We start from the raw sequence: 17,697 nt of genomic DNA, 5'->3' as shown, positions 1-17,697 counted from the left end.
AGTTCCAACTATTAGATTCGTTGGATTACAATTACAATTTTATTGAATTTAATATAAATATTTGTGATATCTTATATTTCTTTGCAAAGTTGATGGGTATTATAAGTTTAGTTTCATTTTTTGTTAAATTATTGAATATTAAATATAATATACACTATATAAATTTAAAATATTATTTAATATCAAAATGTGTCCTAACATGTCGAAATCTAACATTTTTTAAAATTGATGTGTCGAAGTGTCGTGTCGTATCATGTTTTGTATCCCGTGTCGGTGTCGGTGCAACATAGATTGTGTGTCCATTAATCTAAAATTCTTCTCTTTATGACCAACTTAATAGCTTGCAAAGAGGTCATATGCTCAAATCCTATCTTAGTTTACAAAAATCATAAAAAAAGAGAGAGAAGTATTATGGATCCATATACGAGGCCCATTATTGTTAAGCCCAACAAGGAGTAATCCAAACATAAATCAGACATAATTAAGGAAAGATATCCATCAAGGATACTAATCCTAATACAATAGCATAATACACGGACTTGGGCCATTAGCAGAAGCACTGAAGGTCTAGCACCCAATACCCACCGGTAAACTCTATAAATAAGTGGTAAAACTTACAGATATACACGCTCTCTCTCTTATTGTTATGATGTTACTGTGCTCACACACTCCATTGGCAAAGTTGTTTATTGTTCTTCTGTGCACAATAATCTGCTTAACTCAAGCGTATCTAATCCATAAATAGATTTTTAGTGTTCTAGACATCTCTAACAACAAGTTTTTTGAAACATGGAAAAAAGTTATCCATTGAATTATTTATATAATAAATAGTAAATCTGTCCCTCGAAAGCAACCAATATTTTTTTAATGTTTTAAATATCTAATCAGTCATTTATTTTAATTTAGAGTGGGGGCAAATTTCATAAACTCTAGAGACAAAAACAATAAAAACGTGTAAGTATATATATAACATTTAAAAAAAAACTAAATATACTTAAAAAAAAAACCTAAATGGAGGGCATGTGCCCCACAAGCTAATGAGTAAACTATCCCTAGAAATCACCCAATATTTTTTCAATATTTAACAATTGACATCATAAGCCGAGCTAGCTATGGAAATTTTATTATTTAACATGGATCACGCTTGAGAAGTTTTTATTTTTTATTTTTAAAAAAAAGAATTCTACTTATAAAGTAATGGAGGGGGCCAAATATATCCTCACTCAAATAGGGTTGGCAAAACGGGCCAACCCGGCTCGACTCGGCCCAACCCGCATTCAACCTGTAAAAAACGGGTCGGGTTAGGGTTGGCCCGAAAAAATAAACGAGTCAGAAAATCCAACCCAGCCCGACTCGAGTCGGGTTAGGGTTGGCTTGATAATCAGCTCGCGGGTTGGCTCAGAATAAAGCTCGCGGGTTGGCTCAAAAAAAGCTCGCGGGGTAGCTTGAAATTATGCCAGTGGGTTGGCTCGCGAGTTAGCTCAAAAAAATTGATTTTTGTGGATCTAGTCTTATTTGTTCTCCAACACTGCTAAAATTATCAACACTGCCAAAAGGTTCCAACTTTGATCTCTTCAAAGGTACCCAGATTGGAAAAAGAAAAAAAGATTGAAGTAACAAATCTTATAATGTCAACAACATAGAAGAAGAACAATGAATCCATTTTCATATATATATTGGGGTAAAATAAAAAAGAAATATGAGAAATATAGAGAAAAAAGGTATTGCATCTTGGGAGTAGTGGATTGCGTTTGTTAAGAGAATAGGCCAATAGACCCAAAGATGCAAGGTTAATGGTAACAGGGTGAACAAGCTATCCAAGGGGCCAGAAGAATCTTAGGGTTAAGGAAAGTGACGAGTGACGACGATGTGAGCGTATGGCGATTTTGGAGTTTTCATATTATTATTATTATTATTATTATTTTAATGCAATCATATTTTTTTTTGAATTAAAAAAAAAATACCCAACCCGCGAGCTGGCCCGTTTGACCCGCGGGCTGGCTCGTTTGGGTTTGGGTTGTATCGGGTCGGGTTGAGTCGGGTTGGCAGCTCATTTAGGCCAACCCAACCCGACTCATTTAGGACGGGTTGGCTCGTTTTTGCCATCCCTACACTCAAATAACAAGACGTGTTTCCCCTTATTTGAAATACGATAATGATATGGAAGAAGCGCTACGGAGTATTTGATGGAAGATATTGTTTTTATCTGAGAATCACAATTCTCGTAAATATGGTGTAAAAGTAAGTTTCTCGATATGTCAAAATATTACCAGAATTTTCGCATCTAATTTTTCATTTTCACGGGAAAGTGTCTAGGTGGTATTCTTGGGTGATATTTTGATTTACATTTTACATACAAAATAAAATCTCAGAAAAATTACATTCACGAGAAAATTTTCAAAAATCTTCTATCAAATATGGACAAATTGAATTACCACTCTCACTTTCCTTTCTCACGAATCTGAAAATAAGCCCTCTACCAAACACTCCAAGTGTTGAAATATTTAAGTGCTTTCAAAATGGAAAATTTTAAATTTAATTTCAAACATGAAAAAGTATTATTGAAACATTTGATTTTAGGCTTCTATCATTTATAAAAGAATTGATTTTTTTTAAAAAATGTGTGACAACTGTATAATTGTTAGATAAATTTTAAGGTAACTTAAAAGAATAGTATTTTTACAAGTAAAATACATTTTGGGTCCTCAACAAATATTATGTGACCATTTTAATTTTTTAGAAAAAAAATTTAACTTGTGATTCCTCTAAAATTTAAAATAGACTCAGTTAGTTGAAATAGTGGTCCCTTTGAAATTCAAATACTATCAATATTAATCCCTCAAAAAGATTAATACGAGTCTATTTTGAATTTTAGTGGGATCGCAAGTTTACTTCTTTGTTTTAAGAGATTAAATTGAGTCCAATAATATTTGTTTAGAACTCAAAGATACTTTATTCTATTTTTTTATTTTGATAAATTGTTACTCTATTTTTAACTATTGAAATTTGGTTTGATTTTGTATGATTATGCAGCTCATGATTATTTTATTATATCCAATTGTACTATAGCTTTCGCCAAGTGGTTGTGATGTTGTTGTCAACTTGTCATTGAATTTAGTAGCAGAATATATTCTCATGAATAAAATTTTAATGCATCATGTATATGTTAATTTATTTTGTGATAAATATTATATTATTTTAAAAAATAGATGATAAGATATTTTTTATTCATATATCATAAAATAATTGAGCAAATACACTGAATTTTTGATGTATTTGATACTAAAAATTTATTCATATTCTCAGGCATAGTAGATCCCATGTGTAAATTTTACATGTTTGGCATTTATCTCTCTTTTAATTTCATTAAATGAGTGGGATTCAATCAATATTTATTAATATCTATAAAGAAGAATACATAGACACAAAATTTTCAAGCCTAAAATTATAGGAATATAATTTTTTGTATGATATAATTTATCTTTTGAAACACATAAAAAATAAATGAAACTCATTTATTTATTTTTCTCTCTTTTGCTTAATGGTTTTATCTATTTTTATATAGGAAATTAATTTTCTTATTTTACATAAGAAAATTTTCTCATACTACACTGTACACACAATACATGAGTGGGGTCCATAAAAAGATAAGAAGACAAAAAAAAGCAAGATGAAACCCAATTATGTATTATGAGTGTAGCATGAGAGAGTTTTTTCATATAAAATGAGAAAACTATTTCTCTTTTATATATTATATGTGACAAATTTTCTGTACAATATCAAAAATTATATTTTCTAAAATTTTACATAATCATATCAGATAAAATTTGCGCATGGGATCCATTTTTATTCTCACGTATTACATGAACATCGAATACACAACCACCGTTCGAACGTATCATAATAATTTACCCGTACCGATGTCCCATATGCTTTTGAAAAGTCTTATCGATGTCAGCGCGCGCCTCAGAGGGTAGAAATACTCGCATGCTTGCAAATAATTTCACTACAGACAGACTACAATAGTAAAAGAAAAGAATCGTGTGTCATTTTAAAAAATGTAAAGTTGTATCATTCTAAAAGAGAAAAAAGAGATAGATAAAGTAGTAGAGAATTGACAAAAAAATTAAGATGTGGATCCCACCTCTTTGTAAGAGTGAAATGACACAAATTATATTATTTAAAAGAAAAAATATTTTTTCCATAGTCCACTTCAGTATTTTTTTTTAAAATATTCCTCTTTTACAATTATACATTAAATAATGAAATTATAGATTAATATATAAAAGTTTGTAATTTTTATTAATTAGTCTGTAACATTTAATTTCAAAAACAAAAGAATACGATATTTAATTTAATTATTTTTTGGAAATAAACCCCTTAAAAAAAGTGTAGATTAATCGGTCAGACAACATTTGAATTAGTTTGCATGTATCTTGGTCATTTTCCTTTGTCATGATTGTTAAGTGTGGTAGGACACTTCGCAGTGATCTTGATTCTTGACTCAAATTTTTAACATACCGACCGACTGTATGATTTATTTTACTTATACAGTTCTAATTTAATTTATTGTTAATTAACGTGAGATATCTCATCACTCAAAATTTAAATTTATAATAATAATAATCTAATTAAATGCAGCCATCTACACAAAAACTGAGAAGTTAACATTTTTATTGTTGAGGTTAGCTCTAAAAATTAACAAGGCTAAGAATGACACTACAAAAAAATAAGCAATTTTTGGGGTCATTTAGTGGAGTTCAATTTTGACCTCTAGTAAATGATGTAAATTTTAGCATCTTTTTTGAACGCCAGAATGTTAAAATAATTTTAGCGTCCTATATCCTTTCGGTGGCAGTTACAAATGTCAAAAATTTTGTAATTTTTATTTTTCTTTTCTAGCGTTCTTGGACCTGCACAAATATAAAACCTTTTTTTAGGATTTTATTCAAAAATATCCTAAATTACTTTAAATGATTTTACTTCTTCAAAAAAAATAAGCTAAGGCTTTTGGGGACTCAAGTTTTTCGAAGGCGAGCTAAATAGCAAACCCTATCAGCTACTTTACACTGTGGTTGAAGGTTCTGATGATTGTATCTTCTATTTTCTGTACTTTCTCAAAGGTATATTTGTAGTTCTTTTTTCCTCTTCTCTTCTATCCTTCTTGCGCCACAATCTTCGGTGGCTTCTCTTCCATTGGTGTTGTCGTTTCCACCTTGGTCTTCTGCTCATTGGTAAAGTTTACCAGCAACCTGAATATACATATATATATATATATATATATATATATATATTTACATAGATTGTTGTAAAGTTTTGTTCCACATTGGTAAAGTTTCTCCGATTTGATACATGCATGAAAGAGAGAAGAGGATTGTATTTTGGATATGCTTCTTTTCATTGTTGTTCACAGCCTACACTATCGTATTCTGTAATCACTAGTTAGTTATGGTTACTTGGTTTAATTGCTGTTTTTATAGTTAATTTATTTTCTAATTTATAGCATAATGATAGAGTCGGTGCCATATTTGGATGGTTAGAAAATGCTAGAAATGGTATTATTCAAAAAAAGAAGAAAATGCTAGAAATGGAATTCGAGTTTAAACTTCTGCGATTTGAACTGGAAATCTCTTGAGAACTTGGCCTATGGACGAACTTTTGTGTTCTAGATCTTCAACTCTGTGTTTGTCTCGTTTATTTATTTTTATTTTGTTAATTATTTTGGCGATTTTATTGTGATGTTTGTTACTGGAGAAATTGTAGTATAAGATACCTTTGGAGTTTGATAAAATGCCGTTGAAATCATTTCTTGCTAGCATTGTTGTCGTTGCCAATGCTTATTTAGTGGCTCTGCTTTTAACAAATGGTGTGTTGGATTATGATGAGCTTGAATTTGATGTGTTCGGGTTGCAAATAGCTTGTAACAGCTTCATTTTGCGTGATTTTGCTTTGCTTGTTATGTGCTTGGTAATAGTAGAGAAGCTGCACATTGTGTTCCTTGTTATGTGCTTTGCTTTCTCTCTGAAAGTTGAAGTGAGTGAGGGTTGAGAGAGAATGAGAAATGTGATTTTGAGGAACAAGATTTGTGTGTGTGTTGTGTTTTTTTTTTAGTGAGAGAGATAAAGTGTGAAAAGGTTGAATGAGATGGAAAAGGAAAAAAAGTGGAGAAAGGGAGATAGTAAAATTCAGGTAATGGTGGATCCAGCTAAGGTTCTGTCTTTATGTGATCTCAATCAGTCATTGTCCTTTTTTCTCTTGCTTGTTATTATGTGATATTTTTAACTTTTTAATTAGTTTTTAGAGGAAAGTTTTGTGTTGTTGATCTTTAAAATATTTGACAGATATAGTTCTTTTGAAAAAAATTGTTGCTGAAATTCTTCAAATAATCACAAACTACCGAGAAAAATCTACTGATGGTCTCTCTGTTGCTTTCTTGTTGACATGGATAATCGGGTGAATTGAGTTTTTTTTTTTGAAACTTTCTAAGGGCTGTTTTCTTTCTTTCTTTTTCTTTTTCTATTCTTTTTATCAAAGCTTTTTTAGGTTTTAGTCTGAGTAAGTGGACTGCTATGAATTCAATCTGAGATTGTTCAAACCTTTTTTTTTCAATGTTGATGTTCTTATTGATTGGGAAAAGAAAAATATTATATATTAGTGCCACCAATAACCCATAGTTTTTCGACTTCTCTAGAGTAGTGACAATTAATAAAATAATCAACTTGTCAAAAGAAAGAAATATCAATTTGTGGGCTAAGGATCCGCGTGACAGTAATATAACATCTGTACACTGCAGAGAAGCACACCAAGCATGTTCATATAAAGCACAATACTTTTCCAGCTCAATTCAATAAGCGTATTCAATCAAGTAGGGAGGAACTCACATGATCCAAAACAAAAAATGACATTAACCTGTCTTCCTCGTTACATGGCTTCTCTTTTCTTTTTTCTTTTTCTTTCTGATTTTGTTATATCTGCATTAAGGTCTTGCCATGTCCAATATTTTGATACTATTTTGTTTTGCAGAGATCTATTCAACCTCTTTTGATGCTTACTGGAACCTGCTACTATGAGTGTTTCTATTGTGTCTTAAATATTCTATGTAGCCTTTCTTTTAGATTCTGTAAAGTTTGCTTCAACTCTTTCTTGTTATTTACATTCCTATCACAGTATTATTGAACAAAATCCTAAGATCAAAGCAAGTTTAGGAGACTAGGAGAGGACATTAGCTATATAACTCAATTCATACTTGAAACAACAAATATTTTATAACCAAACTATATGTTCTAGAAAAAATTAAGTTTATTAAAGGTTTCTTAGATGATGCCTTTTTTGTTAGCCTTAGATTTTGAAGTGAAGAAATTACTTGAAAAAGCTTGAAAATTCTGGCTTCACCTTGACACCCCTTAAAATTCTATAGCTTTTATAGCTTTCTTTGTTTCTATTTTTTATTTTCTAACTTATAAGGAACCAACCCAACTCAAATAATAACCCTGCCCTTCGCCTTTTTTAATTTACTAAATCATTACTGAAAAATTAATTAACTAAGGTTTTATTTTACATGATTTATGTCTATGACAAATCGGTTAATCGAGTGAGTTAGTTAACTGATATGTCATATTTGAATGTTTTTCATCTTTGGTTCACTCTGTACATCTTGATTTAGAAGATATCTTTCCGGGAAGAATAGATAGTACAATTAATACATGCATAAGCAAATGATGTCCCATGAGAGAATCAAGAGTGAAGACCAAATCAAGTTAATTTCTTTAAAAAAAAATTTGCAACTTTTTTTTTTAATTTTCATTTTTGGATTTAAATGGATAAGTCGAAAGCCGGAAATGAAGAAGTTGGTAGTATTTACTAGGGGAACTATATATTGCTACTCATAAGAGAAAAGACGGATCATATGCCAATGAGGAAACAAAGGCTATAGTGGTGAGTTACATTAATGTCTGTATCACTATTTTGGATCTGCATCATCATTGTTAAGTAGTATTGCTAGTGAGTCTATCTATATATATTTGTGGTGTGGTGCATAAAATTTGCAATAATAACTATTACTTGTTTTCATATAATAAGGCACTATTATGGACAGTAGCATTTCCAAAATAGTGTCTCAGGTGTCTCCAAAATAGTTCATTTTTATGTTAGACTCACAAATATTGAACATGTACAGGAGCAGATTCATGAAGAATTAAGTCAGAGCACTAATTCTATTGAAATTTCAACAAATGATGCGGTTGCAAAAGTTTTAGGACCAGAGCACTCTGGTCGCGTACGTGGTTTAGGCCTAGGTGGCCTTCCTAGTATTGCCTTTGGACTCACCACTGGACGATTTAATCCTATTGGCTCCACTTTCTCAAGCATGAATTCAGCTGAAAGTTCTAAATTGAAAGAAGAAGTTATTACCTTGAAGACCAAGTTAACAGCTTCAGAGGAAACTGTCAAGACATTACAGACTGTAATGCTTGCTTATATACAAATGAAAGAAGGAAGAATTCCTCTAGAGTTGGATGCATTGTTGGGCATGGCTTCTACTCCAATGGTAATGATTTATATGGTTATTAATTAATATTGAACTCTATATAATACAAGTTCTTGAGTTAAGTGCTTTATTCGCTGTAGCATTCTAAAAGAGTACAGTAAATTGTTCTTTGACAGAATGAAGGAAGTGAAGCTGGCCCAACACCACGCATGAGTTGACACTATATATTGTGGATTGTGGAGCTTTAAGATGGATGTATTGTGTATTTTGGTTTAGGATAATTGTAACTTTCCTACTATTGTTTACATGGCAATGACCTTTATGCGTTCTAGTTTTTTTGAGATGATAAATGTTATGTCTGTTCGAATGTGTACAATTACAAAATACCTGTTTACTATATGGCAATTGTGACCAACAAATATTCAATTGTCCTAGCTTTCTTAACTAACTAATTAGTTTTCTAGTTTTTTTAAACTCTCTGTCACGTTTGTTGACATACGTGTTCCATTTACATGTATCTATGCATGCATTAGAGACATATGGAATCATCTTTTAGATGGTTATAAACACGAGGGGGCAAAGTTCAAATTATTAACCACATTCAATGCATGCCAACAACTATAAAATTAGGGGGGACTACAACTGGAATAGCTCACAGATAGTTTTTTTTTTTTGGGGGGGGGAGGGGGGTTCAAAAAATGCCAAAAAATGAAACTTGTGGGGATTAGAAAACGTCACAAAATGAAGCATATTGTAGAGGCTTATAAATGCCAGAACATGCAACATTTTGTAGAGGTTTATAAATGTCAGAACATGCAACATTTTTTGGTGGTCAATAACCCCCACAAATTTCTTCAACAAATACTGGAGGTCATGCCAGCGGCTGCATAAAAAATGCTACAACATATGTTGTGGCGAACGTCATACCAGCGTGTTGGTTGAATGCTACAAATGTAGTATGTGGAGGTTTAAGGCCCCCACTATTTGTACATATGACCCCCACTATATGCATATTTTTTTGTAGTGTGATTATTGTTATTCTAGGATTTGGTTATTATAAAGTGAGGGGAAAAACATGGAATCATGACCGTCGATTTAAATCAATAATTAAACTTATAATAAAATGCATATACATATATAAGAAATTATGAAGTTATTAAAATTCACTCTATTAATATTATTATAAACAATTATAATTATTCACTTTTTCTTCTAAAGTGCACATCTCAATTTAGAAAAGCCATCCTATAGATCCTAGGGTGAAAATTTGAGTAACACCAATTCAAGTGTTAAAAAAATGTGAAATTAATTTGATTATCTGCAAAAAAAAAAAATTGATATTAAATCAGTTACTAAATTATAAAAGGTGATATCAATTTGTTTTTTTTTTTGTCACAAAAGGTAATATCAATTTAATCCTTTATAAAATCGGCATTAGTCTAACTCTTTTATAATAAAAATAACACTAATTTATTTTATTATTTAAAAAATATTAATTTAATTTCTTAATCGTATAATTTGTACATATATAGAACAAATAATTTTAATGCCAATTTGAACGAAATTAATAATTAGTTAGTGTCAATATTTGTAAAAGAAAAAAACTGTTAACCACACGCATCCTTAAAAAATTAATATGGACCTTTGATATAAAAGTTTTAAAACACTTTTCTTACCTCTACGTCTATCTAGATGATCCACGAGACAAACGAGGATTGCATCATTTTTATTTTATTTTTCACTCAGCTAACGAAGAGTTAACTAATATTAGTTGTTGAATTGTTAGATGTGCTGAGTCACATATCAAATAAAGAACAAAAAAAGTTTTTTTATTTATTTTTTTATAAGAAATGGGAAGAAGACAGCTGGGTTCCATCCCGGGGGACTCCAACTAGGGGTGTAAATGGGCCAGGATGGCCCAGCCCAGCCTACGGCCCGGTCTACATTGAGCCCAGCCCAGGCTCAGCCTTTCAGAAAAGTAGAGTAGACTTAGGCTTATAAAAAAGGTTTTTTAATAAATAGGCCATAGGCCAATTTTTTCAAGCTCGGTCTACAGCTTTGTAGGCTGGCCTATTTAATTTATTAAAATAAAATAATAAAATAATATTTATTTTATGTGGCAAAGACACAAAGTACCAAATACCAATATCTCTTACTTTTTGTGCTTGTTTTATTTTATGAAAGGAAAATTTGTCTAATGTTTCCAAATTTTACATGTTGTTGCAGCTTAGTACCATGGAGCAATGGGTACCTTGCTTGATTATGATGTTACTGATGAAGATCTTTCAATAATACTCTTCTTTCCTTTGTCTTGATGGTGGTTTAAAGATTTTTAGATGAATGACATTCTTTTGTAGACTTTATTTCAGCATCCAGTAATTGTATTTTTCTTATTTTTCCCATTTCTTTGACTTTATTCCTCTATGATATACATTCTAGAGCTGAGGTATTATGTTAACTCTTTCTTGTTTGTCATTTTTTTCTTATGAGAAGTACTAGTGCATGCATGAATAGAACTTTCTTTGCTCTATACAATTATTTTTTTGCTTAGTATATATAGTGGAAGGCCTACAAGGCTTGTAGGCCATGTCAGGCTTTCTTATTTTCTAAAATGGGCCGGGCTTGGTCTACAAATAAAAGCCTTTAATAGCCCAGTAGGCCAGATAGGCTGAATTTTTTTTGACGTAGGCTTGGACCAGGATGGCCAAAGCCCAGCCCAGCCCAGCCCATTTACACCTCTAACTCCAACCACAAGTGGCACCTGCCAATGCCATTGCCAACCTTTTTTTTCCTTATCCAGGCTCATTTGGTCTTAATACATACATCATTTAGGTAATTATTTATTTTTGAATATGTTATTAATTAAAATATTTTTCCAATAACACTGAGGCCATTAATTGACAATAATAAAAGTTTAATACCTTAATTGATTTATTTGAAGTAATATATCACTCCTTAAAAAATATAAGTTCGTACATTTTTTTCAATTTTATTATTTTTTATGTAAAAAAAATTCAAATCTATAAGACCTTTAATAGATGAGACATTTTTTTATACTCGAAAATTATGATTATCGAGAATATATTGAGAAATTAAATTTTTTAGAAATATGAATAAAAAATCATTTGGAAGGCCAAAATATTATCATGAATATTGGCTCAAGTTTATTGATTTTATGTTTATTTGATTGTCAAATATTATTAGGAAAGGAAAAATATTTCTGCAGTTAATGCAGATAAATAATTTGCATTTACTCTCAAAACGACGTCGTATTGGACTAACTACATATAACATATATGCAGTAACTGCAAAAAAAAAAAAACCCTATTAAGAATATAAAGTGATTTTAAAAATTACATTACTGGCGCTAGTGGCACCCTCATTGCATTATTGGTGTGGAATGGAAAGAAAATATTGCTTAAACACTTTAAATTACTGGCAACATCATTGCGATGGTGATACAGGAAGAAAAAATTACTTGTCGCTAATGGCACAAAGGCCAAAAAATTTTCTCAGCTCTCAAAATTTTAACTTATGTAGCACTGATACTGATACGGGACACGTGACACGACACGACACGATACTCTAACACGTTAATTCTAAAAAATGTTAGATTTCGACACGTTAGGACACGTTTTGATATTAAATAATATTTTTAATTTGTGTATCATATATTATATTTAATATTCAATAATTTAATAAAAAAATGAAGTTAAACTCATAATACCCATCAATTTTACAAAGAAATACAAGATATCCTAAATATTTATATTAAACTCAATAAAATGGTAATCATAATCCAACGAATCTAATAATTGGAACTAAAAACGCAACGCTACACAACCTTTGAACCATTTTTTGAGTTTCTACAACGCGTGTTGGAGTGTCGGAGAGTGTCGACATGACACGTCAGAATTTTTAAAGTGTCGGTGTTTCATATTGTTGTTGAATGACATTTTACATTTTACCTTAAAAAAATGTTCATAAAACAGAATTAAGGGAAAAAATTCAAAAAATTCATCCGAAACGCAGATAAATAGAATTCCAATATCACTCTCGTTGGAATCTAAATAAAATCCTTGTACCAAAAAGCCCCTTCACATATTCTGACCCTTCGCTCCCTTGGAGGTAGAAATGCATCCAGCAAATTTTCTATAAAAACCAACACCATTTCGATCTTTCATTTCTCAAGTCCTAACGGTTATTGATCATTTGCTCTCTTGATTGTGTGTGTGTGTCTGGGTGGATAAAGATGGGAGCTGCTAGGAGAGTCTTGAACACGCTTCTTGCGGCATTTTTGTGGGTCAATGCACAACATGCATTCGTAAGTGGTGCTTTGACATCAGAATTGCAAAGCAAAATCGCTAAAGCCAACCAAAAGGGACCTTATCTAGGTTTGGTCATACCAAATTCATTTGAACTGGACCCTCTTCTTCAGAATCCAAGTTACACTCCAAGTGACACCATCATAGACTTCGCAGGTAAATATCAATCCAACATAATTGTAATTTTTCTAGGGCCTCGTGTATATGAAATCTTGAAAGAAACAGTTATCTATTACTTTATATCTTCCAATTTTACCTTTTATTTTTTATGGTTAATAATGAAGGAAGGAGATTTCGCTTTGGAGCCATCGGCGACAAACGTGTTGTACTGGTTATGACAGCACAGAGCATGGTACGGTTCCTTTTTTCTTTTTTAGTATAAAGTACGGTTTCTTTTTTACCTGTCTTGATTGGTTTTATTTGATTTTTGATTTTTATTTTTTGGGCTATTGATCACTATTAGATGGGGTTATTAATTAGGATTTCTTTTATGGAAAAAAATATTTATTTTTTTAAATGACATAATTTATGTCATTTCACTCTCACAATGAAGTGAAATTTACACATTTATATTTTTTTGTCTACTCTCTCCTCATTTATCTATCTCTTTCTTTTATTTATGATGACACAATTTTACCTCTTTTAAAATGATAAAGAGTGTTCTCTCCTTTTATACTCACTGAAATTCACTGAAATATGTAGATAAATGCAGCTATAACTACTCAGCTTCTGTTAAGCTTTTTCTCAGTGGAAGGAGTGGTCCATTACGGTATTGCTGGAAATGCAAACCCGTCTTTGCATATTGGAGACGTAGCCATTCCCCACTATTGGGCTCATTTAGCACTTTGGACCTGGCAGGTTTTGCAATAATTCTTCTATTTTGTTTTTTTTCTTTCCCTACACAAAACTCAAATATTATATATGATGTGTTTATTGTGCAAATATTAGACCATTCACTATATATATTAAAATGTGAAATAAAAAATATATATTTTCGTTATCTACTGCTTTTTGTAGAATTTCAAAATATATATTCAGTTGAAAACAAAAGACAGAGTAAATGTCTATTTTGATTATTTAAAACTTTAAGTATCATAAGCTGATTTTCTAAATATAAAGACATTAAAATGGTTTTATACCATAAAGTTACTTCATAAATTAATATTAATTTGGTCCTTAAAATGACAAAACTAATACCATTAATTATCATTAAAAGATCACTTATAAATAAAAGATTAATGTGATGTAAAATATATCTTTAAAAAATTAAGAGTACACACTATTCTTTTCATATTCTATTACTATATAATAAAATAGGATTCTCACCAAAGAATATAAAAAAGTAGGATTCTCACTCTTTTTTATCGTTTTGAATTTGATTGTATAATTAATTAATTATATAGACACCGGAAAGATTAATAAAATGATTTGGGTTGTTATATATTATGCAGAGGTATGGACAAGGGCCCAATGATTCATTACCCTTAGATAATGGAGGCTTAACCAGAAAAGTTGAGTACTTAAAATTTGCAGATTTCACCTCAAACGCAAGTGCGGACAGCACATTTGACAACCTACTCAACAATATATGGTACCAACCAGAGGAGATTTTACCCATTGATGGCATTCCAGAAGAAAGGCAACATGCATTTTGGGTTCCTGTTGATTCGAAGTACTACCATATTGCTCGAAAACTGGAGGTAAGTGACCCTCACTGGCTTGGGATTAGAAGCCAGAATAATTTATTGAATATTTTTTATTTTTTTTTAAGATATTCTAATCGGTTCACTGATTCGCGCTAGTCCGATTCGGGATGGGTCCCGAGATTAAGACTTTAAATTTCTCCCAAAAACGATACTGGAGAGGATCAAACACATACTCTCATCCCACCTACTTAGTTTTTTAGCTCCAACTGAATTGTCATCGTTTGATAATATATTTATTTATTTTATAAATAACATTTAAATCGCCGATGTTCACAAAAAATTAGTTATGACAAAAACCAAGTGACTTTTTTTGTAGTTTAGTATAATTATAATGTAATTATTGAAATCCAAAATAAGAAAATTTTAGGTGGGGTTACGGTGTCCTATTAGGGACATGGCAGATCCCCCCATATTTTTTAGAATTTTTGAAAGGAATTATATATCGTCTACCAATAAAATCTTCGTATTGGTACGTGAAATTCGAATTTAGAGCCTTATAGGGTATGAGCCTAATCCGTAATCAATTGTACCCTTGTATGGCTAATTGAATAGTTGATCAATATAGTGTGATATATATATATATATATATATATATTTTTTTTTTTTTATTTGAGTTAACTCAACTCTAATTATCTCTTTTGAGTCGAATTAGCTTCCCCCAGTATCTCCATAAGCTTCTACTCTTTGAGCCGACTCTGGTGTGATATTTTAGTAGGATTCTAGTGTTGTTTTAGGGATTAGTATTTCTTATATTGTAGGAGATAATTTTATCTCTTACCCACACATAAAAATATGTGAGACTCATGTTTTTTTTTCTCTCCCAATTCTAATTACCTATCTTTGAGGTGAGTTGTCTTTTCTCGTATTCTCACAAGTTTCGACTCTTTGAGCCAGCTATGAGATTAATTCAAAGTGTGAGGCGGGTTAGGATGGAGATATTTAAACCCCTCCCAAATGTGGATCGTAGGGAACAAACCAATGCCTTTTTTCTTTTGACTTACTTAACTCCCTTGATACCAATTGAGCTACTACCAGTTAATCTCATATTTTTATGGTATAAAAAATGTGGTAAAGTTTCGTAATATCTTGTCAGGGCTTGAAGCTAGATGCGTGTGTAAACTCAACCACATGCTTATCCACGACACCGAAGGTGGTGCTTGTGGATAGAGGAACAAGTGCAAGTATCTACCTTGACAATGCAGCATACAGAGCATTCATCTACAATAAGTTTCATGTGAGCCCAGTAGACATGGAAAGTGCATCGGTGGCCCTTATATGCTTACAACAAAGGGTGCCCTTCATTGCTATTAGGGCTCTCTCCGACTTGGCTGGCGGTGGCTCCGCTGAGTCCAACGAGGTTGATACTTTCTTATCACTCGCCGCCACTAACTCAGTGAAGGTGGTGATTGAGTTTGTGAAGCTCTTGTCACTCCACTCGAAAAGGTGGTCCATGTAATATTAGTCTTTCAATAATCCGTGCATGATGCACCTCATAGACAACCTGCTTATTTGTTGTTTGGAATTATCATACATGCATTGATCGACACGGTGATAATAACATTTCCTTCGCCAAAATTTGAACGGCAATTTTGTAATAATAATCAAAGGGCAGTGCTATGAAATCACCTTTATACAATTTTAAATTTATCTTTTAAAATTAAAACGGGTCTCGCATTAAATTAGTTCTTGACGAACACATATGGAAGCCGCATGACGCTCTTTAACATCACCTGTGACTTTAGAACATTAATAAACATAAATTTGAAAAAATATATTTAAAAGAATTAAGAAGGTTCAAAATTATAAAAAAATGTGTACATAATTAATTTAAAGAAAATTTTAAAATATGAATCAAAAAATATATTAATAATTTAAAATAATTTAAATTTAAAATTTCTAAAATAAATTATATAAAATTATTTCGAACAAAATCGAGTAATCGATATAACATGAATCCGGAATCATTGATTTCTCATGAAAGGCTTCTCTGTTTACAATATTCACCCCGTTTTTCTCCACAACAGCTTAGATCTTGGCTTTGCAAATTGTACCGAAAATATTCTACCAACCCAATATGTTCCCAACGAGAGAGTAAAGTCACTCTATGGGTGAGATGACCAGCACAGATACTGACCAAGCTAGCCAGCCACGTTTTAAGTTTATATCTATCAAGTATGAGGGAAGGGAATAGTGGTTAGTGAGTTATGAACAGGTAATATAAAAGGTCAGAGCAACTGTACACTCCAAAGCACGGACATGTTCCTTTTACAAAATTTTGCATGTCGGACATGTATTCAACACGGATACGTTCCGACACGTGTCCGACACGCGATCAATACTTGGGGATACGCGGTCAACTCTCCGACACGCAGTTAACTTTTTTCGACACGCGATCAACGTTGGGACACATTTTTTTTTAAAAAAAAATCTTAATTTTATTTTGTTAACTAAATATAAAAGAAATAATTTATAAATTAATTTTTTTCACTTATGAAATTTGACATGAAAAATTAACAAAGTACGAAAAATTATTTATATTTATATTTATGTTATGAGATTTAAATATTTCATTGGTTATATGACTTATTATGGATTCTTATATGTATTAAATATATTAAAATTTTTATTTAATATCAAAACGTGTCCCAACGTGTCGAAATATGACATTTTTTAGAATTAACGTGTCAGCGTGTCGTGTCGTGTCATGTCTTGTGTCCCGTGTCCGTGTCCGTGCATCATAGACTGTACATAACGATCCCTTTTGTTAGGTGTTGTGGAGGTATTTATAGAGGAAGAGGGAGATTACCTTACGTGGGTGTGTAGGGGGGGTCAACTTTCCTTGGGAATCGCTAGACGGTCTGCACTCAGGCGGTCACAGCAATGACACCCTCTGTTGGTGTGGTGGCATTCGTTGCTTTATGCCTGCAAGCGATTTCTTCCATTTAAGGATTATGAAGGATCCCTTTGCAGATGCCTGATCCCAAGATAAGACATTAAAGTATCTTATCTTGGGAACCCTCATGTCGGGAGGGCAGGAGGTGAAGGACGTCACTTGTCTTTATTCAGTAAGACTGACGTGGGCGTCCATATGCAACTGGGCCTGTGGTGATGGGCTTAGGCTGTGTGGGCTTCTCAGAACACAAATTGACCCGGCTAAACAAACAATACCCAATATTCACAT

The 17,697-nt window shown here is 31.8% G+C and overlaps 1 protein-coding gene across 1 annotated transcript; it reads left to right on the top strand.

Moving 5' to 3' along the window:
- The first annotated feature begins 12,629 nt into the window (after window positions 1–12,629).
- LOC133299282 (bark storage protein A-like) lies at window positions 12,630–16,070 on the top strand. The gene is made up of 5 exons (XM_061498724.1): window positions 12,630–12,966; window positions 13,095–13,162; window positions 13,513–13,668; window positions 14,262–14,510; window positions 15,610–16,070. The coding sequence occupies exons 1-5, from the start codon at window positions 12,738–12,740 to the stop codon at window positions 15,970–15,972; spliced, it is 1,065 nt and encodes a 354-aa protein (XP_061354708.1). The 5' UTR covers window positions 12,630–12,737; the 3' UTR covers window positions 15,973–16,070.
- The last annotated feature ends 1,627 nt before the right edge of the window (window positions 16,071–17,697 follow it).

The sequence above is a fragment of the Gastrolobium bilobum genome, unplaced genomic scaffold, assembly GCF_033153095.1.
Source record: "Gastrolobium bilobum isolate Gb01-03AN ecotype WA unplaced genomic scaffold, APGP_CSIRO_Gbil_v1 utg3931, whole genome shotgun sequence".
NCBI lineage: Eukaryota > Viridiplantae > Streptophyta > Magnoliopsida > Fabales > Fabaceae > Gastrolobium > Gastrolobium bilobum.
The sequence above is the reverse complement of the archived record's forward strand: the minus strand, read 5'-3'. Positions and strand labels throughout refer to the sequence as shown.